We start from the raw sequence: 26072 nt of genomic DNA, 5'->3' as shown, positions 1-26072 counted from the left end.
GATTTAGTTTAATAAAATAATTGAAAATCTGATCATCCAGTCAGTCATAAAGCTTTTCAGTGGCACCAGCATTTTGTGGACAAGATCAGAAAACTAAATTATTATAGAGGATTAAAATGGGCAGCATATCATGATAAATTGTTTTAGTTCACAATATACAGTTATTCCATCATTGTGAAATTATGGACGGTACATGCACTATTGCAAATACATTTCTGATTCAAACTGACTTTTTATTTTTATTTAGGATTATTTCTGAGAAATCCATTTTTAGAATTTTAAAACTACAACAAAATGCTGATTTTATCAATTCAATCTAGTTTCTAAGTATAAACAGGGGTAATGAATGCCCCTCTCTATCTACTCATTACCCTTCAGCAACTCCATGACTCATTCCACCTAATGGGAGGGTTCCAACAGCCTGATTTTCTCTTTCTTAAACCCAACACTGTATCTTGTTTTCCTCAAGACTTAAGCCACTGAATACTAGTGATGTTGATCTGAAAGCAAGTTTTTTTTTGGCCAGAAGTAAACCAACACCATATCCTTGTTTATAGCTCTATTTACAGGAATGAATAAGTTCTTCTAATAACCTGGTAGAAAAAGAAACGTCTGATACATTGCAATCTTCGTAACAATGTTGCACTCCTTGTTTCGATGTTATTATTCTATTGTTGAGACTCCTTACCCCACAAAAGTTTGCCTATTGTCATAAATCACACACAGGCATCACCACATACCCATGCGCATTCCACACTCCTTCCTATTTAAACCCTCTCCCCCTCAATTTGTCCTCACTCAACCTTGAGACCTTTTCTCTGCTAGAGCTACACAACCCTTCAATCCAGATTTGTAGTTCTCTTTCAACCTTTGCTTTACATCCAAGACTCCTCTTGACAAACGATTTGGATTATTTCGCTTTGTTTTGGATTTTCTTTCAACCACCTCTCTGGTCACGCATAGGGTCCAGCTATAGTAATTAACCTAAGTTTGGGCATTACTGACACCTTTGTGTTTCTACACCAGTATCAAATGTTTATAATAGTGGTAAGACATTTTGGAAAATTACCTCCGACCTGAAGTACTGTAAAACGAGACAGGAACAGACGTAACATGATAACGATGTCAGTGTTCAGGAACAGTCACAGTACTAAGATTCATTTATATTCTGATAGACATTCATGACTTAAAAACAGTAGGGGCCTTATTCTTCAAAGTAGTACTCTATTCCAGAGAATTAGTCTTTTGATGTTATACTTTAGCTTAGGACATAGCGGGTAGTCTCTTGTAAACTACACCTTTCAAATATATTTCTCTATAATTGCAGACAGAAAATTACTAATAAAATTTTGTGCTTTTCAGGACTGAACATATCTTCCTTCTCTGGATCACTCATGTCAGCAGGGTTCAACAAAAAAGTAAACCTAGTAGAAAGTGCAGATCCAAGAGGCAACCTTATATGCACTGCAGATACAGTCCGGTATTCCTTTTTAACTAGCTTACTTTTACTCAGCAAACGGCCAGTACTGTTGACAGGTAACTGATATTCTGCATCAAATGCTTTTAATACTTTAATAGAACTACAGTAATAGTCTTATTTGAGTGTCCTTTATTTCTGATGATACAGTATATCTTAGCTGTAGCAAAACTCTTAAAGTCGGGATATACAGTAGTAACCCCTACTTGTAGGGTATACGAATTCTTGTTTTTGATAAATTGTGAAGGTAAGATTTTTACAATAAGCATTACCTGGGCATGTATAATGTTGGAAATTCATCATTTTCTTTGTGCTGTAAATGTCTCTGAAAAAATTACTATTCTCATCACATTCTAAAATTATCCAAATCTGCCCTTTAATTTAAGCAGTCCAATAGCTACAGTATAGCAATATATGAATTAAATTACATTATTATATAAGAGACACCACTGGACATTCATTCAAAAGGGTGATGCACCCATCAACTCCTACATAGCTGAATTGCTTTGACCAAGAAACAACCTGTTTTTAAAAACAGAGCTACTACAAAGTTATAATAGAAATTTGGGAGAAATGTTGGATCCTAGTCTCACACCCTTTCACTCATTTGTGCATATAAGTCTCACACCTAGGACTTCCCATAGCTCATTCCTCCCATACCAAACCAGCTACCCCTTCTACACACCTGCACCAACTTTCTAACTTAGTCCTTAAATCTGAGGAGCAGCCTGGGCAGCCTTGTCCTTAGAGAGGCTGACAATTCCTCAGCCAGCCAAGCTACACCAAATATACTCTGCACATTTTGTTAGGATCTGACCAAACTGCTGAAATTACAACTATTACTTGGACTAGGGTTAACCTCTGATTTCATATGAATGGTATGATTGACAACATGAGGTTTATAACTAAAAGACTGGTACTTTTGGTCCTGGCGCATAAAGCCAGACATAATTTACATTACTCTCGTGAATATGTGGAAACTAGCTGAGTTTTCTTTTTTCAGGAGATTCAGGTGTTGGCAAATCTATGTTGATTCACAGCATGATTCAAATGCTTCAGAAAGAAGGAGGGCATTTGGTCAAGCCAGGTACTATTCTTGGGCAAGTGTTTCTGCACAATCAAGCAAAAACTGCAAGGTAATGCGCAAAAGTATGAAATACACCATATACAGTACAAAACTAAACTGTATATTAAAATGCTCTGCATAAGAAGGCCTTTACTTATATTAAAAGATTAGATGAACACATTAAGCATTTAGGGGTTCATGCTTCTTTTTTTTAATTAAAACTTCACCCCACCCCTACCCCTCACCCCCTTCCATCACTTATCTCTTGTTTGATGTCAACCAGAGCTTGACATCAAATTGCCTGGAGCTAAATAGTCACAAAACAGAAATTTTACTAGTGGGCAGCAAATGTCAGCTGGGAAAGCAGGAGAAGTCCACAGTAATTATGGATTATTATTGCATTCTTCCCATCAGGAATATTACCATATCTGCACTAAATAGGTTAATGTACATAACCAAAAACAATTTGTTTTATTAAACATTTCGTATCATCCTGATTGACTTGGGGTTTGCCATGGATCTCTGCCACAAACCTGTGATCCATGAGATCAGCTTCAAATAGCGGTCTGGAAATGCTGTGTCCTGTTGATGCCATAGGTTTTTTGGAGGTTCCCGATTTATCTACTTTAATGTTTGTCTAAAACCACTTTTCTGACTATGTGTTGGATAAAAGTTCCTTTCTTCCTCTTTTTGGAAGACAAGAAGCCATCCTATTTGACTTTAACTTCAGCTTTGTTTTAATGTCAGATCTTCACCCATCTCCCTGACTTTCCACATGAAGATGTGGAAAAGAGTATTTTGTTTCTGTGCAGCATTGCCTTTTCTACCCATGATGATTACCAGGAGCTGTGAGAAACTAAAGATGACCATAAAGTGAATTATTAAAGCATTTATTTTTCATAGTTTCACAGCAGGGTGGCACAGTGGTGCAGTAGTTAGCATTTCTGCCTTGCAGTACTGGGGATCTGGGCTCAATTCCCAATATGGGGTCTTATCTGTGTTGAATCAGTATGTTAGCCCTGTGTTCATGTGAATTTCCTACAGGTACTCCGGTTTCCCCCCACAGTCCAAAACCATATTGGTTAAGTTAATTGGCTTCTGGGAAAATTTGCCTTAGGTATGAGTTTCTATGTGTCTGTGTTTGCCCTGAAATGAACCGGCATCCCATTTATAGTAGGTGTACTCTGTCTTGTGGCAATTGCTTGTCAGGAAAGACTCTGGCTCCAGCACAACCCCGAATTGGAAAAAGTAGTTAGAAAATGTATGGATTTACATATGAAAATGCTTTTGAAAAGTTTTGCTATATAAAGTACTTATATTGTAGTATTACACCTGTCCGTGTTTCCATTCTGTAATTTGACAAATACAGAATCTGCACTTGCATTGTTTTTACTAAAACAGCCTGAATAGATCTGGAGCTAACTGTATCGCCTTCCTCACATTGCTCTCTCATTGTGCTCAGGAGGGGTTAAGTACTTTACATACATTGCTGCAGAAATATTTTATTGAATTAATTGTTTTTCAAAGTTCTGTTTCCTCACATAAGTAAGGTTCATTCTTAAGGTTATGTGAAAGGCTTGGCACATAAGGTTATGTGAATGGCCCATTCAATGTTAGATTTTAATACTTATCTGTAGTTTAAATTCCAACCAAGTATTAAAATGTTTTAAAAGTAAATGGTATGAACATGAAACTTAAGCAAAAAACCTTTGGTTTTGTACTCTTATGATGACAGCTGTTTCTATGTCAGTTTTTACAGAAGTTTCTTTAAGCTTTCCTGTGGAACATACTGTAAACTGCACAATTAATCTTATAAAACCTTTCAGATTTATCTATTAGAAAGAATTGAGAATACCATTGTGAAATATGTTAGCAAAAGTAATAAAAAAGCTGTGTGATTTAGCTTATAAGGACAAAATGCATTGCATAGTAATACCATTGAATCCAAACTTCAACTCCCTCATTAAAGGAAGTTGAATTAGACTTTAATTCCTACTGTATTTAATGTCCTTTAAAATAACCCCAATGTTAACTTTTTGTACCATGTTATTTTAGCTGACTTTACTAAAATGCAATAGAAAGAACAAGAAACAAAACCACGTAAAATAAAATTCTCTGAACATTTAAGTTAGACAACATTAGTTATGAATAATACTGTGGATAACATGGAAAGATAATACTTTATCAAAACCTTTTTTAACTTTGCTTTTAAAAATGTATTTGTATCACTGCCTTTTATGCTTCAAAGTTTTTGTTTACCAACTTTCATTGTATTTTAATTTATTTAAATTGTTTCCTTCAGATTACTTTCCTCTTTCATCCTAAAATGTTTTCTGTATGCATACAGTATATATACATGCACAGTATATGGAGAATAATTAATTCCAACTGTTTGTGAACCATAGATCAAAACTTCATTCATATTTATTTACTACTGCAGAAGCTTTTATTTAGTTTTATTGGATTTTGTTCCCAGTTCACCTAGCATTTACGTTTTTTTTAATTAATTTTGTAGGCCTTTCATTATCATAATTCAAAACTTGTGATAAAAATAAATAAAGCATCACATGAAGGTTCTCATAAATTGGTTATGATTCAACATCACAGGCCAGTATAAGTTTGTACTTATCAGCATGGAATTAAGTCAAAAAGTTTGACTCAGGGTTGTTTTCTGATTTTTCGGTTCTTTCTATTGTATAGCAATATTTTTCAAGAGGAACATGGAATGTTTAGTAAGGTGTTTGCTATTCCAACTAGACTAATGACATAGGGAAACTTAATCCCAACTAGGAGTTTGTCAAATGTAACTCACTGCACATTCTTAGTATAATCCATTAAATCTTCCTCATAATGCTCTTCCGCCCACTTCATGGGTTCCTCAAAATTTCCTACTTCAACCTGGTATGAATAATATTAATTTGTTCGCAGTCTCCAGATATTTATCCAATGGAATATCTGACTAATTTGGTGTATATGTACATAAACACAGTATAAACAGCAATCAAATACTATTCCTTTACAGGTTAAATGGAGAATTATCTCTTTGGTCCATTGCATTCTTTTTGCCAATCCATACCATATTTGCATATGCATTTTATGATCCCTATGACTTAAGATTTGAAAACATATTTAGAATGTATTAAGTTATCCATCTATTTCTAACAGCTTTATCCAAGTCAGGGTCACAGGGGAGTTGGAGCCTTCTCACCAAGAAGCATGCCCAAGGCAGGATACACCTTAGATGGGATACCAGTCCATTAAAGGGCACACACTGACACAAACGCACACTCACTTTCCAGAAGTCACTTAACCTACCACTATGTCTTTGAACTGTAAGAAGAAACCAGAGCACCCAAAGGAAACCCAGGGAGAACATACAAACTGTACACAGTGGCATCCCAGGTCCGGAATTGAACCCAGGTGGCAATGCTCACCACTGCACCGCCATACTGCCTCTTATTAAATTATACTGTATCTCACAAAGTTACAGAATATTTTTTTTTTTTACTTCTGAAGCATGTTTTCATGTTTATGTTTGTAACAGTTTGCTGGAGGATGTTAATTCACTGACTGCTGGCTTTCTGGACGATGCAAAAAAAGGTAAGCCATAGGAGATCTGACGATGATCAAGGTTACCCTGGTAGAGATGGGGGAAAAAAAAGACATTACAGAAACATTTTGTAGAGAGCAGGCCACTATATGGAAGTTATTAACTGAAGTTCAGGAGGGATTACAATGACCACTTGATTAACTCTGTCAGAATCGGGTTCAAGCCTCCTCATCTTATGGCCAGGAGGCTATCCTTACAAAGCTTTAAAACCTTGGATGTTGTTGCGACAGTGAACAGGGCTGCTCCTTGTTTAAAAAAAATAAATTGTGTGTTTGTTTTTTTTTTTGTAATATCTTAGGTTACTGTATGTGCTCGTGTGAGTAGTTAGCTCAGTAGTTAGTTTTTTTTTTCAAACCCTGGGCTATGGTAAATTACAAGAACAATAAAAGAAAAGTATATTTTTAAAGATTTCTGTCCACTCATCAAATAAAATTAAGATATTTACTTTGGTGTTTGCAAGTTTTGTTTTTTTTCTGTTTTTGTGATGGTACCTTCAGATGCTATGTTGAGAAGCACATCTATCGAGGAGCTCATTAGGATAAGAAGTGTGAGGGGGAATCCTTATGAAGACGCTCGGCGCTCTGGCATAACTGCTTTCATTATGCAGTGTACTGCTCGCAGCAGCACCACCCAGTTACAGGCTCACATCTTAAAGAAACTTGTCAGGAAGGGCAAAGACACTCTCGGAGCTCCCACAAACAAAAGAGTAAGAAATTAATATTAAACCTTTTTTGATGTGTGTTAATAAATCAAACATAATTTTTTAAGCTTATATCTGAAGCTTTTTTTTCATTGAAGACCTCTGTATAGGGTGGCACATTTGTTACCATTGCTGCTTCACAGATAAGATGCAATTCCAGACCTGGAGTGCTATCTGTGTTGAGTTTGTATGTTCTCCCTGAGTCTGTGTTTTTTTTTGCTGGGTTTCTTCCCACAGTCTAAATACATACTGTCAGGTTAATTGGCTTCTGGGAAAAATTGGCTCTGGTATGAGTGTCTGTATGTATTCTGTGATGAACTGTTCTTCCATTCAGGAGGGTACAGTATCTTGCCTTGAGCCCATTCCTTGCCACATAACATCTAGAAAAAATGTTAATAAGTTAATCTTCTTCTAAATATGTATTTTTTCTACAGTTCACTGTTGTCACAATGTGATATGCAGTATATAAATCCCTCTTTCTTTCTTGTAGGAAAACTTTCCAATTCCATTGTATTTTATTTTTAATAAGTTGACAGCATTTCATGATAATTGGTGCCAATTCATATTTCTGAATAAATCTGATTATTTTATTTCAAGGCTTTGATCTTTGTAGATGATCTGAACATGCCAACCCCAGATGAGTATGGAGCTCAGCCTCCACTGGAGCTTATTTTACAATTTCTGGAGCTTCGAGGACTCTTTGATACCAAAACACTTGCCTGGAAGGTAATGCATTTATCTAATATTTCAGATGTCAGCATATGGCTGACTGATTGTAAGACTTACATCTGACATTTCTATTTTCTTGTTAAATCATTTCTCAAAAATAAGTTTGTTTATATTTTTTAAGACCATAAGAAAAGTTTCAACAAAAATAGGCTAGCCTTGTTGGTTGTTAGTAGTTAATTTATTCAAGGATCTCATCCATCCATTTCTTAGTAGAAACCACAGTACCAGCTTCAAGTACTGTGCAAGGTAGCTCCTTCCATTCTCCCAAACCATTTGCCATCTGTTCTTAGTTTTAAATTCACTTCCACATACTGTAGTTTGCATTTATGTCCTCTGGTGTGTGTTTATTCACTATTTATTCTGAAAATGTTTACTTGCTCAGGTCCCCTTGTAGTCTTCTCTTTTCAAGACAAAAAGGGTCACTTCCTTCAGTCTGACAGCACAGGATTTTGCTTTAAGCACCAGAAAATACTTTACTCCTGTTATACTGTTTTGCTTCTTTTCTCTGGACTGATTCCAGAGCAGGAATATCTTTTTATTATGAGTAACAAAACTGTAAAAAAAAACATTACATAACATAAATTACTCTTGAATTTTTATATATATGTGTGTGTTTAAATAAGGTAGCAACCTGCTTTGAATACCATAATTCACTAGGTTATCTGTCATTTTTAGCCATCTGCCTACTGATATCATTGGTCTTGGTATTACGTTAGTAGTTCTGACGTGTGTCTTCAGATTTGTGTTACAGCTGAGTTCTTAATCACAGTCTTATTTATTTCAATTTTCTGTTTAAGGCATTTTTAAATTTGCTTTCATCTCTTCAAAACCAGAATGTGATTTGTAATTGCTATGACCACTTTGCTAATTAGTAAGTTTAAGGCCTGCCCTCATCCAGGTTTCAGACTGTAGGTGAAATGGAACAAAACACCCAGAGGTATTCCAGGTACAAGGTTGAGAACCACTGTTTTAGATCATTGAATGTAAATTCAATCTCTGAGAAGCACCCTCCTTCTATTTTTAAATCTCTTTTGTTTTCAAGAGCATCCAGGATGTCACATTATTTGCAGCATGTGCACCTCCTCACGGTGGGCGGAATGGAATCAGCACACGTCTTCTGAGACATTTCTCTGTGTTTGTTCTTCCACATCCATCTGAACAGTCACTGCAGCATATTTTCCAGGTAATGTTGCCGTCTACTGTGGTCTTGGAGGCACATGACGCTACTAATGTGCATGCCTTGATGTGCGCTCAGCAATATAAATTCTGTTTGTTTAATACAGATCCGTGGATTAATTACTATTCCTTAGGCTTAGAATGGTGATGTTCATTAATGCATTACAAAGTAAACTATTACATTTTTTTTAATGTTCATGCATCTAGAATCCCTTCTCTAAAACTGACTCATCATCTCTAACAGGTCCAGCTTGGAAGATTCCTGGGAAGCCGAGATTTTATAGCTGAGGTCCAGAAATGCAGAGCTCCACTAGTATCTGCTTCTATTGCCATCTATTATGAGATGTGTCAAAACATGCTACCCACTCCAGCCAAATATCACTATACATTCAACCTGAGAGACCTGTCAAAGGTAAGCCAGATTGTGCTTCAGGCCCATTGTTTTAGATCATTGTACGTATAAAAAGTAAAATAACAAAATGTATTAAATGTATACGTTTTGTCCCTTTTTCTAAATGAGTGCATTGCTGTACTCTTAGGCAGATGAATATGTTCTACAGAAATTTTTAAAAATTGTGTCTTTAGTTAACTTTGTATAGTAACAAAAGGTTAACTTAATATAGTGAACATTTTAAGATCTGGAATGCTCCTTTTTAATTTGGTGTTCTATACAGCTTATCACTTTATCCTGAGGGTCACATTGATTATTTCTGATTCTCAAATTGTCTTTTAGTTACATAAAAACTCCTTTTCATTATTTCAGTACATTGATTTTTACAGTCAGGATCAATCCAGGCCTCCCAGTAAGCTTTAATATCTTTCCTGAATGAGAATTTAAACTTCTACCTTGTATTCATTGTATTTATTCACCATTTAAATTCTGTTTAAAGTTTTGTGACTATTTTATTTTTTTTAAATGCAAGGATAATGTTAATTCTACCGCTTATTTCTGTAGCATCTCACGTTGTTATTTGGTCTTTCCAGGTCATTCAGGGTTTGCAACAAGCCCACGAGTCAGAGTTGGTGTCCAATGAGGCTGTTGCCCTGCTGTTTGCACATGAGGTCACTCGTGTGTTCCATGATCGTCTGGTGAATAATCAAGACAGAGAACAGTTTCATAGGATTTTATCCAATGAACTGCGTAACCACTTCAAGGTAATTCTTCATCTTATATATATATATGTGCTTTATATATACTGTACATATATACTTGACAACATATGAAGGTCCAGTGTTATTTAACCTATATACTGTATGTTGAATTTTTTTCTTTACTTAATATTATTTTTACCTTAAATATACAGTATTTCCAAGATCTAGATATTTCAGAAATGAAATGCTCTATGTGCAGTTTCAGTGTGCATGATGGTATTACAAGCATTAGTGTTCATCTCATTGTTTCCCTTATAATATCTGATGGATAACAAAGAGGGTAACAAAAATTTAAATTTAGAGGGGCATAGTGGCAGTCTAGGTTCTTCTAACAGCATACTGTATCTGGTTGATAAAGATAGAAATGGGATAGAATCAAACGGTATACTGTATATTTAAAGTAATTAACATAGATCATGTAAAATTAATGCATATACCTGAAGGCTTGCAAACTCATAAAATGTTCAGTTTACAAATCAGAGACATTGTGCATTGTTTTTTAGAGAAAATCTGTGTAGTTTCACTGGTGAACTGTAGATTTCCACAGAATATGCTATTAAATATTTAACAGGTTGTGATAACTATCTAGCCTCCATGACATTTAGAATGCTCTGATCTTCATTTCACTATAGATTACAGTATGTTCAGTAACAAACATTTAATCAAATTATTTCAGGAAAAATAATCTATCCAAACACCTGCTAACCACTATCAAACTATAAACCTTCTTAACTAAAATTGTGCTTAAAACATATGTACCTATGTACATTTCACAAAATATTCAGTTATTTATAGGATTTTATAATACTGTACATTGGCAGTTAGCCAGTTTATTCTGTCCTATTTCACATCTACTTGTTTATTTTATACCTGCACATACTGTATCAACACACTGCTTCACTACAGATAGTGTTAAAGGAGTCAGCTTCTAAACAGACTACAACCCAACACTGATGTCTTTTGGAGATTTGAAGATCTAATGACTCTTGAAAATGTGTGCAAATAACAGTGAATTTTCTAAATAAACTGCATTACATTGTTGTTGGCACAGAATTGCAGACAAATACTTAATACGTTTAATAAATTAGACAGTTTAGTTGTGTGTCAATAGTACCGTATATCTTTAAAAAATCTTAAACACTTATTCATTCAAGATATCACATAAGAATTATTGCAAATGATAAGTGACAGTTAAGCCCATATTAAACCATCCAAGTAAATCATTATGAGAAGATACAGTGCACATATTCACAGTTTTGCAACAGTATTTGTTACATTTTTAGATATACAGTACACTGAAAAAGTGAAAACAAATATCAGATAAAAGTAGCTGAAGTAGCTATATCAATTCATCAGTTTATCAATGCACTTAAATATTTTTTAATGCTGAAGTCTGATGCACAGATGTTGGTTTTCTTTACTCACTAGGTTTAGGATATTAAAATGGCAAGACAAGTCTACAGGTTGTGGTGTCTCCGGGGGAGAGTTTATGTAAATGACGGTAGTACTCACACCACACTTTCCTTTCCTGAGATCCGTGGCGTTTCTTCCTCCAACTGTCTTCCGAATACAGTCCGCAATCCGTTCCCTTAGTCCTGATCCGATCCGATTTCCAAAAGTCCGTAATAAAGCCAGTCCGCGATGTATCCTTAACCAGTGTCCGTAATCAGTGTTTCGTTCCAGAAATACCTGTTAGAGATGACCCTTCCCCGGGTCCTCTTACAAGATATATTGTTGAATTGCATTAATTTTAAGAATTTCTACTGAGGTATGAGATTTATGAACAAACTTTTAAGGGTGAAGAAATGACTTCTACCATTATAGTAAGTTAACTGCATGAAGTTTACATGAAGAAGTTGCAGTTTTCTTCTGGAACATCCAATGAGATTAGAATGATTTATCGTGAAGTTCCAGTACAAAACTATTCAGTAATTCAAGATCAACATAAAAACTTAAATTCAAGTTGTTTAAGAAATACAGTATAACAAGCTATAACTTTAGATTTTAAAGTTCCAGAATAAAAAGTGTATTATAAATGTTAGTGAATATAAATAAGTGTCCCTTTTTTACATTTTTAAGGTCTCTTGGCCAGCTGAAAAGCTGATGAAGGAACCAATTACATTTGGAGATTTTCTAGACATGAACATCCCAGTACCATTTAGAAAATACAAAAACATTGCGGATCATAAGAAGCTACAGGCAGTCTTAGAAGAATATGATATCAGAAGTGGCAATAGAAGTTCACAGGTATTTATAAAGAACATACTGGCAGGGTAAATGTGTCTTATTCTGGTATCTGAAAAGGTAAAGGAAAAATTGATCACTGTAAGGTAGGTAAAACCAGATGTACAGTACAAGACATAAAGTGGCATATTCAGAAATAGTCATTGTTATTTAAATTGTATTTAGGAATCCCTCTCTCATTCAACTCTCAGATTTTCCCACTCTGTATATATACAGTATTTCACTCTCTCAATTTCTGTAAGTACTATGTACCGTACATAAATGCACATGTATATGTAAAGTGAGAGATGCATACAGTATGTGTTTATTAGCGTCTAGACGTTTTACAGAAGTTTCAAGTAACACATCTCAACCTAAATATTAATTGCTGATTTTTAAGCAGATTATGTCTCCTAATTTGTAAGAATACTTTATATAATGCCACATTTACAAATCATTTAGATTTTGAACATGGCTATATAATGCTGAAATACTTTTTGACAGTATACTTTATTTCTTGTACAACATACAGTAGCCAGGTCAAATACACACTCAAGGCAAATTTAGGCTACAAGAAGAATGAAATGTAAGATAAGCAAATTCTAGGATGGGTGATCAACTTCAAATCTCAGCTTTGCTATTAAGAGTTAGATGAAAAATAGCTCTCTCAAGACAAAGACTTATCAAGCGTTCCACAAAAGCTTTTCATTTTCTTCTTAGCCATACAATTTCTTGCATTTGCAATTTGTTTTTTTCACATACCCCAGCTTGCTCTCCATGAGACACACAGGCACACAGACGGGAAGAGAGAAGCTTGGGGTCAGAGCGCAGGGTCAGCCATTTATATGGCACTTCTGGATTAGTTGGGTTAAGGGCCCCAATTTAAGGGTAGTTGGGGTTAAATGATTCCAATGATTTACATTTCGTCTTATGCCCTGAATTATCTGTTAGCACTAGGCACCACCAAATTTAGGAAATGGCATAGCAAAACATTAAGCCCTAATATACTCAGTACTCATTAAATTTGATTCAAATATGAGAGAGGGAAAATGAGTGGGTACATCAGCCACACACGTACAGCTACAAAACTACCAAAACAGAAGTCTGGGACTAAAATATCTTTATTGTAATTTTTTACGTCTAGTCTGTCATTTGAAGTACTGCTATGTTATAACCATTCTTATAATAGGTTTTCAGTCTGAAGGAGCAGTGTAATAAAATTAAGTATGTCAGTATTCATTGTAATATTTTCTTTTACTATGAATCACTTGGAGTTTTAAAGTATTTCTGTTTATTAATCATTTTGTTTGAGCTTTAGTCTTCTCTGGTTTCTCTTACACAGTTGCATTAATTACATTTGGGAAAATGGGAGGATCTGCAACATATTAAATAAGATAATGATTTTGTGAAACATCAAGAGGGACAGCAATATCCTTTAACTGAAATTAATGCCTGCTATTGTACATCTATTCAGATAACATGTCATACTGTGAATGCTTTATTGATTAAACTCATTGTAGTGTAAACTATTATTTGCATCCTTTGAATTAAAGGCAGAATTATAAGTAATGATATGTTTTTCACTATATGACAGATCTTAAGCTTTCTAGTCTCTGCTCAGTACAGGGTATATATAAATTAACTTTTAAAGGTGCTAACATTTAATTCCTCTTATGTACAGTCTCCTATGGTGTTCTTCAAGGAAGCTGTGGAGCACATCACAAGAGCTGCCAGAGTGTTCAGACAACCAGGAGGACATATGATGCTGGTACAGAGAAACCTTTGTCAAAACCAGTATCATTCTTTATCATTGACAAATTCAACCCCAAATTCAACCCCCTCTTCAAATAAAACAGCAAAAAATGGAGCAGACACAAGGGGAAAAAAGGCACTTGTTTAGGCAAAGGTTTTTGGCAGTATGGAACAAGCTGCCCAAGCCATGTTGAGGAAGCCAGAACCCTGGCTTCTTTCAGCAACTAACTGGCAATCAGGCTAAATGGACCAGAAGCCACTTCTCATTCATAACCTTCCTTATGTTCTTGTCTATATGCTACCGGCATCAGATAAGATTGAATCAAATGGTGGATTGCTTGTCTTTATTTTTTGTCTTGTGGGATAATTAAAGACTGTGATTCTTATTTATCTTTAAAAAATAAGTATTTGGCCAATTGTTCAAACAGAAGGAATATATTCTGATTTTTGGTGATTAATTATTTTTAAATTTAATTGGACGTTTTTATGCACAGTGTCAGTGTGGTGGTCCATTGGGATTTATATTTGTAATCAATTATTTAATGATAATTATCTCAGCATTGACTTTTTACTTTCTTCTCTGCTCAGATTGGGCTAAATGGCACAGGAAAGGCTACCTGTGCATCCTTGGCTTGCTACATTTCAGGCTGCCAGCTGTACAGGCTGCCAGTATCTCGCACCTATAGCCATTCTGACTTTTGTGAAGATCTAAAAAAGGTCTACAGACAAACAGGACTTAACAGAACAAACACTGTGCTTCTCATCAAAGATTCAGATATAATTAAGGTATGGGTAAATTATGAATAATAAAGCAGAAAAGAGTCTTTTAATTATTAGTGGTTTTGACAATGTAGTTTTATATCCTGTGGCATATTAACAGAAGTATTGTGCTCTGTTTTTCAGATTTAATACAAGTTTCAATTAGAAACACCTACCTACAAGGAGCATGACATAAGCGCAAGCATTTAGTTAAATAGCACTCATCTGTCTTAAATCCCTTAAGAAAAGTCACAATTGATCAATGAATTAGTGTTATACTTTTTACATGAATATTTTCTGTCATATAGAAGCTTTCAAGTACCAGTTCCATTCTGAAATTTTTTTAGAAAGACTGATCTGCTGGTATATAAGATATTCCCAAGTTTGAAATGTTTCATATCAAACATTCCTAACACTAATTGTGCCTCCCTATCTTAAGACTTTTTGTTTTGTTTGATGTTTGCAACTATCTGTCAAATTAATATTATTACTGTATCTCCAAAGGATTCTTTCCTTGAAGACATAAACTGCATTCTGAACTCTGGTGAGGTTCCAGGCTTGTTTGACAAGGAAGAGATTGATGGTATTGCAGTTGAGCTGAAATCTGTTATAGAAAGATCTCTCAATTACAATAAGGAGGACAGCAGAGAAGAAATGTATTCATTATTCTTAAAGGTATGGCTTTTACAGGATATCTGTCAGGTTGTAGGCAAAAGCAGTCTTTCAAGTAAGAGATATGAAAATTTGTTAAATTCTGTGGACTTGTCCAGTCCTTTACAAAGTATAACAAAACTGAGATACCCAACAATATTTTTGCATATAAGTATCATCCCAATTTCTTTTTTAGTTAACTTAGTAGGTTACTAAGAAAGCTTCTTTTTTAATTGAGGGTTGCAGCAACCTAACTGCATCTAGATACTATCCCAAAAGCATAAGGTTAAGGGCAGACTTACTTCAAGTGTCTTAAATTTCTTCAATTCTGTCAACATCATTTTAACAGCAAATATTTTATCATGCCCAATACTGATTGCTAGCATAATGGACAGAGGCAAGAGAAAATGACATCGTAATGTGACAAACATCAGAAGGTGTCCTGTCCAGTTATTAATTTCTTTATCTGGGTGTACCATGTTGTTGCTGTGCAGTGTTTGCTATGAATAATGAGTATTTAAAACAACTATTTCAGCAAGTGCATCAGAGGCTTCACATTGTTTTGGCATGCAGCCCTGTGGGGTCGTCTCTACGCCAGCACTCCCGCACGCACCCAGCTCTGCTCAGCTGCTGCACTATTGACTGGTACAGCGAATGGACAAAAGAAGCCTTACTCAGGGTTGCAGACATCTTCATTGACTCTATGGAGTTTGAAGAAAAAGAACTCAAGGTATAATAAATAGGCCTTGTAGGATAATTTAATATGGCCCATCATGTTTAAAGATCCATCTCAGATCTCCATATTCACCTAGTCAATTAATCTAACGGTGCAATAAAAACAATTCCTTTGTAGAATTACATGCCCTCTATTAAGCGTCCCTCCAGGTACTTTTCCATGTTGACCCTTCTGTTAGAAAACAAGTTGGTATAAAACCTCAGGTTACCTAAGGTAAGTCTTATCTCCAGTCCTTTTTTAAATTAAAGTCAGTACTCATACCATTCAGCCTGCTTTCCAAATGAGTACAGGGTGTTAATCCATCTGGGGGTAATAGGCCGGCCGGTGTGTGATTCTGACCACATCACCTCCACCTCCAGTGTCAGATGGTCAAGAAAATGGTGGCCCTAGCCCCCCATTCCCCCATGGGCCTTTAGAGCCTGAAAAGGGGACCTACCTACCTACTCATACCATTAAGGTATTTTTAATTATTTTTTTACTCCAGAAAACCAGATTGGTATGTGCATTCCTGTTGTAAATTCAAGGTCTCCCTGCCTTTTCAGGTTCTGCATGCTAATGTTGCTCAAGTCTGTGTGGATGTCCACTACAGTGTATCTCTGACAGCTGTGCAGTACTGGAATGAAATGAGGAGGTCTTATTACATAACGCCAAGCAGCTTTCTGGAGTTCCTAGATACATTCTCCAAAATGACTCATCTCCAAAAAAAGAAAATTCAGGGCGTAAGGTCTGTAACCAAATGTATTTCTTTTCAACACTGAAATCCTTAAGCTCATATTAAAATGATAAAAAACAAGACAAGACTTATTTAAAATGCGTTAAAAACACAAAATGGATCTGATTGCCTGATTGAATTGTTGATTTGACACAGACAAATATTTAATGCTAAATGTACATTATACAGTTCAAGTATTCCTTACAGGTATTTTGAGTCTTGACTGTATTTTGCTGGAGTGACAGTATTGATTTGAAAAACTACCACTTTATGAAAAGTAGAAGTCCATAGCCAGGATTTTATCCTGGATTTTATAGGACTAATAAATTGTGACTCCATAATGGATGGGGTATTAGCCCAGAACTGTGTTTGTTCCCAGCAAAGCAGCTATTACTTATTGTGAGTGGTTGAATGGAAGCAATAAAGAAAAAAAACCTTCCTCATGGATGCATCAGTGCCCATATGTATTGAAATGTAAAGACAATTGGATTTTTCATTAACTGTACAGTGTGGAGGCAAATTACATTATTCCTGTGCATATTTCTCTATTCATTCTCTCAAAGAAAGTCCTGCTTAATACAAACTTGCAATTATTTAAAGCCTAGTACTATAAACTATACAAAGTCTATTTTATTACAATTACATTTTGCAATTCAAATACAAATTTTCCTGTATAGACCCATGAAATTCCTTGTGTTCAAACAGGGATCGGTTTAACAATGGGTTGTCCAAGTTATCCGAGGCAACATCATTGGTCAGGGTAATGCAAGATGAGCTGGTGTCATTGGGCCCAAAAATTGAAGAAATGTCTAAGGTGAGTGTCACTGTTTACTTCACAGTGAACAGATCAGCAGAATAAATATTTAATTGTTTGCTTTTATTTCACATATAAAATCTATTTCATAGGATACCATATTGTATATTCAAATAAATGTATGCTATATTTTTCCCCGTTATCAGGGACTAGATTTCATTTAAATTACCCTGGCTTCCATTTTATCTCAAGAAAACTAAATTATTATTAGTTTATAATAGTGGGTTCTTATAAAAATTTTAAAAATCAAAATATACATTCTCGGCCTTATATTAAAAATGCTTACTATGGAGCTATAAGCAAGTAAAGTGTTTTAAATGTAAGGATCTGTTTTATATTTAATAATAATCTAAGAAGAAAAGTGTATTTTTCCAAATGCAAATTAAAATTCTAACAAATCCAATTAGCTTTTTTCATTTGATCTTTTTATTGTTTTATCTTGTACTGTTTGTTCTCAAGTTACAAAACAGAAATAATATAGTACTTTTAACAAAGGAGTCAGAACAATTTATAAAAAAACATGTATACAAAAATCATACTCTTTTAAGATGACAGAGTGCAAGTACTGTACAGTCCTGTTACCCAGGACTAATCAAACACTTTGTACTTTCCTAACAGGATATAGAAATCCTGATGGAAAAACTGCAAAAAGATTCCGAGGCAGTGGAGCAGGTCCGGGCGATTGTGAAAATGGAAGAAAAAATTATGGGAGAAGAAACCAGCATTGTTCAGGAATATGCCGAGGTGATGTTTTTTCCGACCTGGATATTCATACAACATAATAAGCCTTAACAGTCTAGCCATCCAGTACTACCCTAATAATATTTTTTCTTCTTAATGGCATCATTTTTTTTATGATGAGAATTTTTATAAATGTAACATTGTAATACGTCTTGTAGAACATACAAATGTGATTCAGTATTATGCTGAATTCAAATAGCTAAAAAAGCATATAAAAACATTAATTATAACAATTAGCAAATCACACTTCCATAATTCAGTCATTATAATGATGTGTTAATTTATGTATTAAGGGTTATAAGACTGGAAGTCAATATATAATGTGTAATGTAATTCCTAAATAAAATTTCCTTTTTGTACAACTGAAACAAACAAGAAGGTCTGTTTGTTGTATAGCAAGCTGCCGCTGATTTAAATGCAGCACTGCCTCTGCTGCAAAAGGCAATCTCCGCTCTGGATGCCCTGGAAAAATCGGACATCTCCGAAATCAGGTGAGTTTGTCAGAGCTGTATAGCATCGTTATGAGATATGTAGATCTTCTGCTTGAAAGCGACATGTGGAATGTTGAAGTGGACTGATCATTTGGATATTTTTCTCACTGCAAGAATTTATGTACCATTTAAGTCGTTTAGAACTGAAAGACTACCACAGATGATATGGAGAAGTTTTTACTAGTTTTACCATAAACTTTATACATACAGACAGTCTGTTTACACTAAATGTATAAAGTTCAAACATTTGGGTAATATTTAAGACAACAGATCAATAGGATTTCTTAAATAATGAGCTGCTTTGACATCTTGTTTCTAATTAAACATTATTAAAATATGTATCGCACTAATTAATGCTGAAACAACTGTGACTCAATGTGTCAATTTTCTGTCTGTGATTAGTCTTTGGCATGTTCTACTGACAAGCTGTGATTATTTCAATTACTGTACTTCTTACCCTCACATAATATTCACATGGTGATGAGTTTCAATTAATAGTGATTGGTTTATTAATATTAAAACAACATTCATGCTGTTAATCGTATCAAATGTACTGTCATCAGAATGAATGGCAGACAGTGAAATCTGAAGAATGCATGCATACAACAATTCATTGTCTATTTTCAGTTAAGAAGGTAGTTTCTGCCACAGTGCGATATACTGTATGTACTTTCTTTACCCAGAGTCTACACAAACCCCCCCGATCTGGTATTAACTGTAATGCATGCAGTTTGTATACTGCTACAGCAGAAACCTGACTGGAGCACAGCAAAGCAGCTGCTGGGAGACCCAGGATTCCTTAAGCGACTTGTTACACTTGACAAGGACAGCTTGTCTGAGAAGGTAATAGAATGAAGGTTGCAAATGAGAAGAGGTTATCTGGTCATGGTCCAGGCTCCTGATTTCTGTTCTTTGTGACTGTGAAGTTTGTGATTGTGACATTTGTGACTACGTGTTTTGTTATCCAGGCTGAAGACAGTTCTTTCAACTTCTCAATGTGTGACACGATTATTCTGGTCAAAATAAATTAAATACATTTTAAAAAGTACCTTTATAGATCTGAATTCAATGCTTTTTCAACACTAACAGTATAAATGTGCTGTTGACTATCATTATTGCTTATAAAAACATAAGAAAATTTGCAAATGAAAGGGGACAATGCAGTTTGTTTAATCAAAGGCATAGCAGATGTGATTGATCTAAGGATCTCTTCTGACCATTTCTGTAAAAATGTATTGGCTGCAACATGAAAATGTCGGATCTGGACTCTGCTAATCTTTTCTGTAAAGAGGTGCTTCCTCATCTTAATTTTAAATACACTTCTTCTGATTGTTTTAAACTGGCAACTAACAAGTCAACATAAACATCTCAGTTCTTTTCTTAGGTTGCCTCTTCCAGGGTTATCATATCCTATTCCATTATCTACATAGACTACATTAATATTGTTTACTTTGAATTTATCTTGCCATAAAACTGCCATTTTTGGATGCCTTGTGAATTATTACAGATAATTTGTGTGCTATACTGTCTACTTTTTATTCTCCCTTGAATTAGCAGGTTCACCAGTTATACAAGAATCCACGTTATTTTGGGGTTTAGAGAGAGGAACAGAACTTTACTGTTACACATGCGTTATTTTGGCCATTTTTTTTCTCTGCTTATAAATATGTTGTTTTTTGGAAGAAGTAATAGGTTTATTCTATGCTGAAAAGAGAAGAAAGAAAACGCAACATTTTGGCTGTGAAGCCTTCTTCGGGTGTAAGAAAGATAGGGCAGTCAGCAAAGATAATATATTCATTTGTCGGTTTTGTTTCACACCTCTCCTCACCTCTCTCGACTTCGCTCCACAGCCGAAACGTTGTGTTTTCTTTCTTTTCTTTTCAGCATGGAATAAACCTATTACTTGTTCCTTGGCAGCCTAGGCATGCTGACGCAGCTACCTACCTACACTACTTATGTAAATTTTTGTTATTGACCAGCATCTATTATACTTGTGTATATAATAGGGCTCAGTGCCAATTAGTCTGTTAATGAAGATCACCTGATGTCACAATCTTGGAACTTAGATTGCTTTAAATTCTGTTTTTTTAAAGTGGGGTGATTGGTCTTTTAATGTTGTGGAATTTTTTCTTCTCTGTGGAGTGTTGCTGTTTGGCTCTAAAGCCAAAGTCTTCCATCAGGAGGCATGATCAAAGCCCTTGGGAATCAGAACTATGCTCCTTATACATACAGTACATACATTTCCTTAGATTCCTACTCTTTATTTTGCAGGGTAAGATTTCATGTGGACCTTTGCTTCTTTATTGTTGTTTATTGAATCTATGTTTAGGCAGGTCCTACATTTTAAAATGTGTGCCATCTTCATTGATGTTTTTACAATGCAGATGATTTGATATACAGTATATTTCTAAAGAGTGTCCCCATATGTTTAGACACCACAGAAGTGCAGTTAGTTGGTTCATAAATATCTAGTTCATTTTCCCCTTCTTGCAGAAAGGTATTATATTTTTATCAATCAGAATTAGATTCAAATTTTCATTTTGTCAGTAAACCTAAAATTTAGATGAATTTAGTCATATGATGGACATGGTTTAATATATATGACTAAACTACCATATTTAAAAGACATGGCTTGAAAAAATTGAAATCCTGCTGGTTTATAAAATATAAGAAGCTAGGGAGGCCTTATGATGATTGAGGATAAAAGTGATCTACTTTTTGAGGAGCCCTTCTTTTATGAATATGCCATAATCCTCATCACTGGTACAGACTTAATGTTTGAGGAGAAAGATGTTTGAGACCATAGCTAGAAATATGTATGTCCAGAAATTCTAATAAAATTAAGAAATGTTCATTTTTTTCTTACTATTTTAATCTGTTTTAGGTGTTTTTGAAGTTACGCAGATATTCCAAACATCCAGACTTCACCCCAGAAAAGGTTGGCTTGGTGTCTGTAGCTTGCCGCTCCATGTGCCTTTGGGTTTTGGCTCTGGAACATTATCACGAGGTGCATAAGGTATGTCTAGCAGGAAATGTAATGAGTATCCATGAACAGCTAACCAATTCTTATCAGGAATAAGAGACAGAGGAGTTTATTTGCATATGTTCATTAACATTGGACTTCTTATTCTTGCCTTTCTCATGCACAGCACATTAGAAAACAGTAAATAATGACAGTCACAGCCAACCATCATGCACAACATAGCAAAACAACATACAACAGCTAGTACAGAGTAAGTGGCTTTCTGATAATGGATGGATAAATATTTCTGCAGTGACCAAGTATTTAAGTGTATTTTTCTGAAATGTATTGTTTAAATTGTGAATGAAACTGCTGGTTATACAAAAGAAGACTACTGCTTTCCGATCTAAATTTGCTTACACTTATCAATGCAAGGTGTATTTCTGCTTAAGTGGAAGTCTAACAGCAGAAACTCAAACTGTACCATAGCATCACCTATAGGTTTAAATATAATGCCTGTGATGCCTCGCTGTTGAGAAATTGATTATTCTGCCATTAAGGAATAATATGAGGTTAACTCTGATTCAGGAATGCATTCAGCCAGTAGATCTGACTCATGAGTTCATTGGTTCGTGGTTTGTTTTTGTTAGTCATTAAAAATTACTCTTTCATTGCTTTGATATTTGTTATATACATACAATACATGAGTAATTTCAATGGTTTGTTGTAGCAATTAAAAAGTTGTCTCAGTTTATCTGGATTGAATTCCATAAAACTGATCTATTGAATTGACCGTTTGTGCATTTTATCATTTGTTTTGGGGCAAAATTTCAACTTGTAGCATTTTAAATTATCCTTTCACCCCTTAAAAGCTTTTTTGAAATTTCATTTTGTACTCAAATACAAATACTGTGCTGTAGTTATATGATTTGGAAAGTTTACATATTTCAGGGACACATTTTAAATTTTGCACTTTAAATCTTCCACTTGAAGTTTGTTGAGGGTTTTGTCCTTTTGTTCTGAGGGAGTTGTGCACTTTAGAGCTTCAAGGGGTGATAGATTGACAGTTGTCTTTGACATCCAGTGAACTAAAGACTTCATGTTGCAGTCACATGCCCAGGGGTTATCATGCATATAAACTTCCTTAAGAGCTGAAAAGATAAACAAGATAGAAGGAACCACATTATTAATCCAAACACAAAGTCTGATTTTAAAAGTCTTTTTTTACTTTAGAGATGCTTTATGGAATAAAAATCATGAAAAGTATAACTTCTTTTACTAGTCACACTGTGTTGTAGTCAATTAACCTTATTATTACTTGTGCCTCTCTATAAATGAACAAGTGATAATGTCATCATTTCAAACATCATTAATTCCAAGGGTATTCAGAAAATATGAGCAATATATTATCATTTTTTATATTAAAGCAAAGTACTTCTATGTCTATGGAAATTCCCATCAAGAAGGTTCTTATAACACTTTGCATTTTTTGCATACTGTACTTTCATAGATAGGTGACCAACCACTGAAGTGCAGCACCTACTGTAGGTGGGTGATGTTAGTCTGACTGTTTAACTTGAAAATAAGTGAAAAATATTATACTTAAGTCTGAGTTTAGACACATAACCACATGGCTTCTGAGTTATAGACGTACTGTATAACCACATGGCTAGGATCACAAAGCACTGAGACCCTTGGTCACTAGGTCAGTCTAGATATTGAACACATTGCTCACCTAGAACAGTAGAAGTCATCATCTCCAGCAGGTACACAACAAAATGTATTTTAATTTTTCTGTTGCATTTAGAAATCAGATATTTGGTTGGTTTATTTTACATATGTAATTCAGTTTTTATAAATTGAGAAGATTTGTGAACAAGGAATTCTTGAAACAAAGACAGCAAACATAATTATGAGCTGCACAAACTAAGAAAAGTATGGAAATCTGGTCAACTTTCTCTTTTAAACATACCTAATTCATAATATTGGTACCTTTTTTGCCTTCTTCTTTCCTCCCAATATCTCCTTTAAAATGCACAGGTTTCTGAACTATTTTGTGATAATTTAAAATCACATTAAACTACTATTCGATTCCGTTTTCATTTAAATATCACTAAGGCAATTAGTAACTGAATAATTCAGTTAAGGTGTTTGTCCAATAGACTGTTTTTGTTAATCGTTCCATTAATGGTAATTTATTTGCTTCTTAGCACAATAGATTTTATTTGTGAAACTACTGTTTCATTTGTGTAATTGAACCATGTTCTAATAAAAATGAGGTTGATATGACATTTTTAGTCTACAATAGACTAACTAGTATTCACTTAGACTGCCTTAATTTGGAAATATGCTCTTCCCCATCCTTGTTCTTGAAAAGACATTTTGTTTTTCAATGATAATACATTTTACTAGTTTTAGAAAAGTCTGTTTTACCATGTTTTGTTTTTGCAGCAGGTGCTGCTTATTTTACTTAAACATGTCTGCCTTAAACTGAAAACTACATTTAAAACAATTACTTTTACTAATTAAATGCATCAATCAGTTACCACTAAAATGTTTACTAGAAATTAGTTTTCAATGAAAAAAGAGCTGAAGCACCCTTTAAATGAAACCGTTGTTTTAGTATTATAGACAATTATAAAATTCAGTTTCTAAATCATATTAATATTAATATATATTTATTTACATCGGGCAAAGGCCTTTTTAAAAGTTGCTTAACGGTGTGAAGGTTCTCTGATCAAAAGAAATATTCTTACCAGGCAGCTGAGTAAGTAAGTTGCCATCAATAGTCTTCAGTCTGTTTCCACTTAAGGCAAGCTGTGTTATCTTAGGAATGTGTTTGAACACATCTTCAGGTAGTCTATTAATCTCATTATTCCTCATGTACAGTTCCTGCAACTCAGGCAGACCCTCAAACATTGAGGCTGTTAGAGCTCTAATGAAGTTATTGTCTAATACTAGCATTTCCAGCTTAGATGTGGGCTTAAAGGTTCCACTGGGAATGTTCTTAATTTTGTTGCTATCCAGGTTGAGAAACTGGAGCTCTCCCAGACCAACAAAAGATTTTGGGGAAATCTTTTGTATCTTGTTGACTGCCAAATCCAGAACCTTTAAAGCAGTGAGAGATCTGAATCCATTGGGAGGAAGGGATGTAATAGAATTTAATGGTAGATCCAAATCAGACAAGTTCCTAAGACCAACAAAAATTTCAGGCTTGATTGTTGTAATATGGTTCTGTCCCATTATAAGGAAACGTAGGCTGATGAGATCTTGAAAGCCTTTTAATGGGAGTTTGGAAATCTGGTTTCCATGCAAGTTCAACAGCATTAGATTTCTGGCTCCTAAAAAGGCTTGGGGATGAATGGATTTGATTTCATTACGTTCTAGGTTTATACTTTCAATTTTTGGAACTGCTTTCAAGGCATTTGCTGGAAGTTCTTGTAAGAGATTTTCACCTTAACAAAAAAAAGAACAGACTTAAAATCACAGAACAACACCATATGTGTATAAACTTGTACAAACTAAAAGTAATGTTGAAAGTATGACATACAATTGTGACAAGAATGGTTTTTAAAATAAAGGTCTTTGAGATATATATATATATTTAGCTTTTGACAATGAATTATAGGATAATAAATAAGGTACATGAGAACATTAGGTAAGTAAAGCTTGGTTTAACAAAAAAGTGTACCAGAAATGTCCAGTAAATATCAAACTTTGTTTCAGTACATTCATCTTCAAGAATTTTGTCCCCAATTAAAAGGTTACTCCTTATTTAGTGTTACATATTCAAAAGGCTTACCCATTTTGAGAATCCATGCATCTTGGGGTAATGTAGGTGGGATGGATCTCAGATCTTTCTTTTGGCAGTCTACCTCCGTTCGTTCAACACTTGCTCTTTGAGAGCATTCACAAACATCTGGGCATCTTTCTGCTGCCTCCAATACCCAAACTGCCCCCATCACCATCCAAATGAAAAACAACATATTTATTTGCAAAGCCTGGGGAACATTGAAAAACATTAAGATAGATTAACATATTTCAGTCTATTTTCTTGAACAACTTAATATTATATTGGCTATGGGTGCATGCAATACAGTTTAGTCTAAAAGTTTGCACACTACACGTCGTGAGCTGGGAATCAGCAAGGAATAAATCGAAGGAGTTCTGCAAGAGATGACGGGTCTCCTACAGTCCAGCTCCCCTTTAAATGCATACTGACACACTGAGAAGATAGTTATTCCAGAAATATAATATCTAATATATTCTCCTTTTTTCTAAAAACATTGGTACAACCAGAAAGGAGCATATGCATACTGTT

General features: G+C 34.7%; 2 protein-coding genes across 6 annotated transcripts in view; one reads left to right on the top strand and one right to left on the bottom strand.

Moving 5' to 3' along the window:
• LOC102683494 (dynein axonemal heavy chain 6) overlaps positions 1-26072 on the top strand; it is a 120903-nt gene that overhangs the window by 60844 nt on the left and 33987 nt on the right. For all 5 annotated transcript variants that reach the window (XM_015345202.2, XM_015345196.2, XM_015345211.2 and 2 more), the window contains 19 exons: positions 1363-1536; positions 2481-2613; positions 6088-6143; positions 6651-6859; positions 7451-7579; positions 8625-8765; positions 9003-9170; positions 9743-9913; positions 11990-12157; positions 13815-13901; positions 14474-14671; positions 15149-15319; positions 15831-16025; positions 16574-16755; positions 17449-17557; positions 18176-18301; positions 18695-18789; positions 19473-19632; positions 21674-21805. In XM_015345202.2, coding sequence (XP_015200688.2) covers positions 1363-1536; positions 2481-2613; positions 6088-6143; positions 6651-6859; positions 7451-7579; positions 8625-8765; positions 9003-9170; positions 9743-9913; positions 11990-12157; positions 13815-13901; positions 14474-14671; positions 15149-15319; positions 15831-16025; positions 16574-16755; positions 17449-17557; positions 18176-18301; positions 18695-18789; positions 19473-19632; positions 21674-21805 — 2804 coding nt within the window. The remainder of the gene's footprint in view (positions 1-1362; positions 1537-2480; positions 2614-6087; positions 6144-6650; positions 6860-7450; positions 7580-8624; positions 8766-9002; positions 9171-9742; positions 9914-11989; positions 12158-13814; positions 13902-14473; positions 14672-15148; positions 15320-15830; positions 16026-16573; positions 16756-17448; positions 17558-18175; positions 18302-18694; positions 18790-19472; positions 19633-21673; positions 21806-26072) is intronic.
• LOC107077127 (leucine-rich repeat-containing protein 15) overlaps positions 21744-26072 on the bottom strand; it is a 28866-nt gene continuing 24537 nt past the window's right edge. The window contains exons 5-7 of the mRNA XM_015345225.2: positions 25554-25752; positions 24508-25206; positions 21744-22902 (exon numbers count right to left, since the gene is read on the bottom strand). Of these exons, the coding sequence (XP_015200711.1) occupies positions 22712-22902; positions 24508-25206; positions 25554-25737 (1074 nt within the window). The 5' untranslated portion in view covers positions 25738-25752 and the 3' untranslated portion in view covers positions 21744-22711. The remainder of the gene's footprint in view (positions 22903-24507; positions 25207-25553; positions 25753-26072) is intronic.

This window comes from Lepisosteus oculatus, chromosome 2 (genome assembly GCF_040954835.1).
Source record: "Lepisosteus oculatus isolate fLepOcu1 chromosome 2, fLepOcu1.hap2, whole genome shotgun sequence".
Taxonomy (NCBI): Eukaryota; Metazoa; Chordata; class Actinopteri; order Semionotiformes; family Lepisosteidae; genus Lepisosteus; species Lepisosteus oculatus.
Note: the sequence above shows the minus strand (reverse complement) of the source record. Positions and strands in the feature narration are given on the sequence as shown.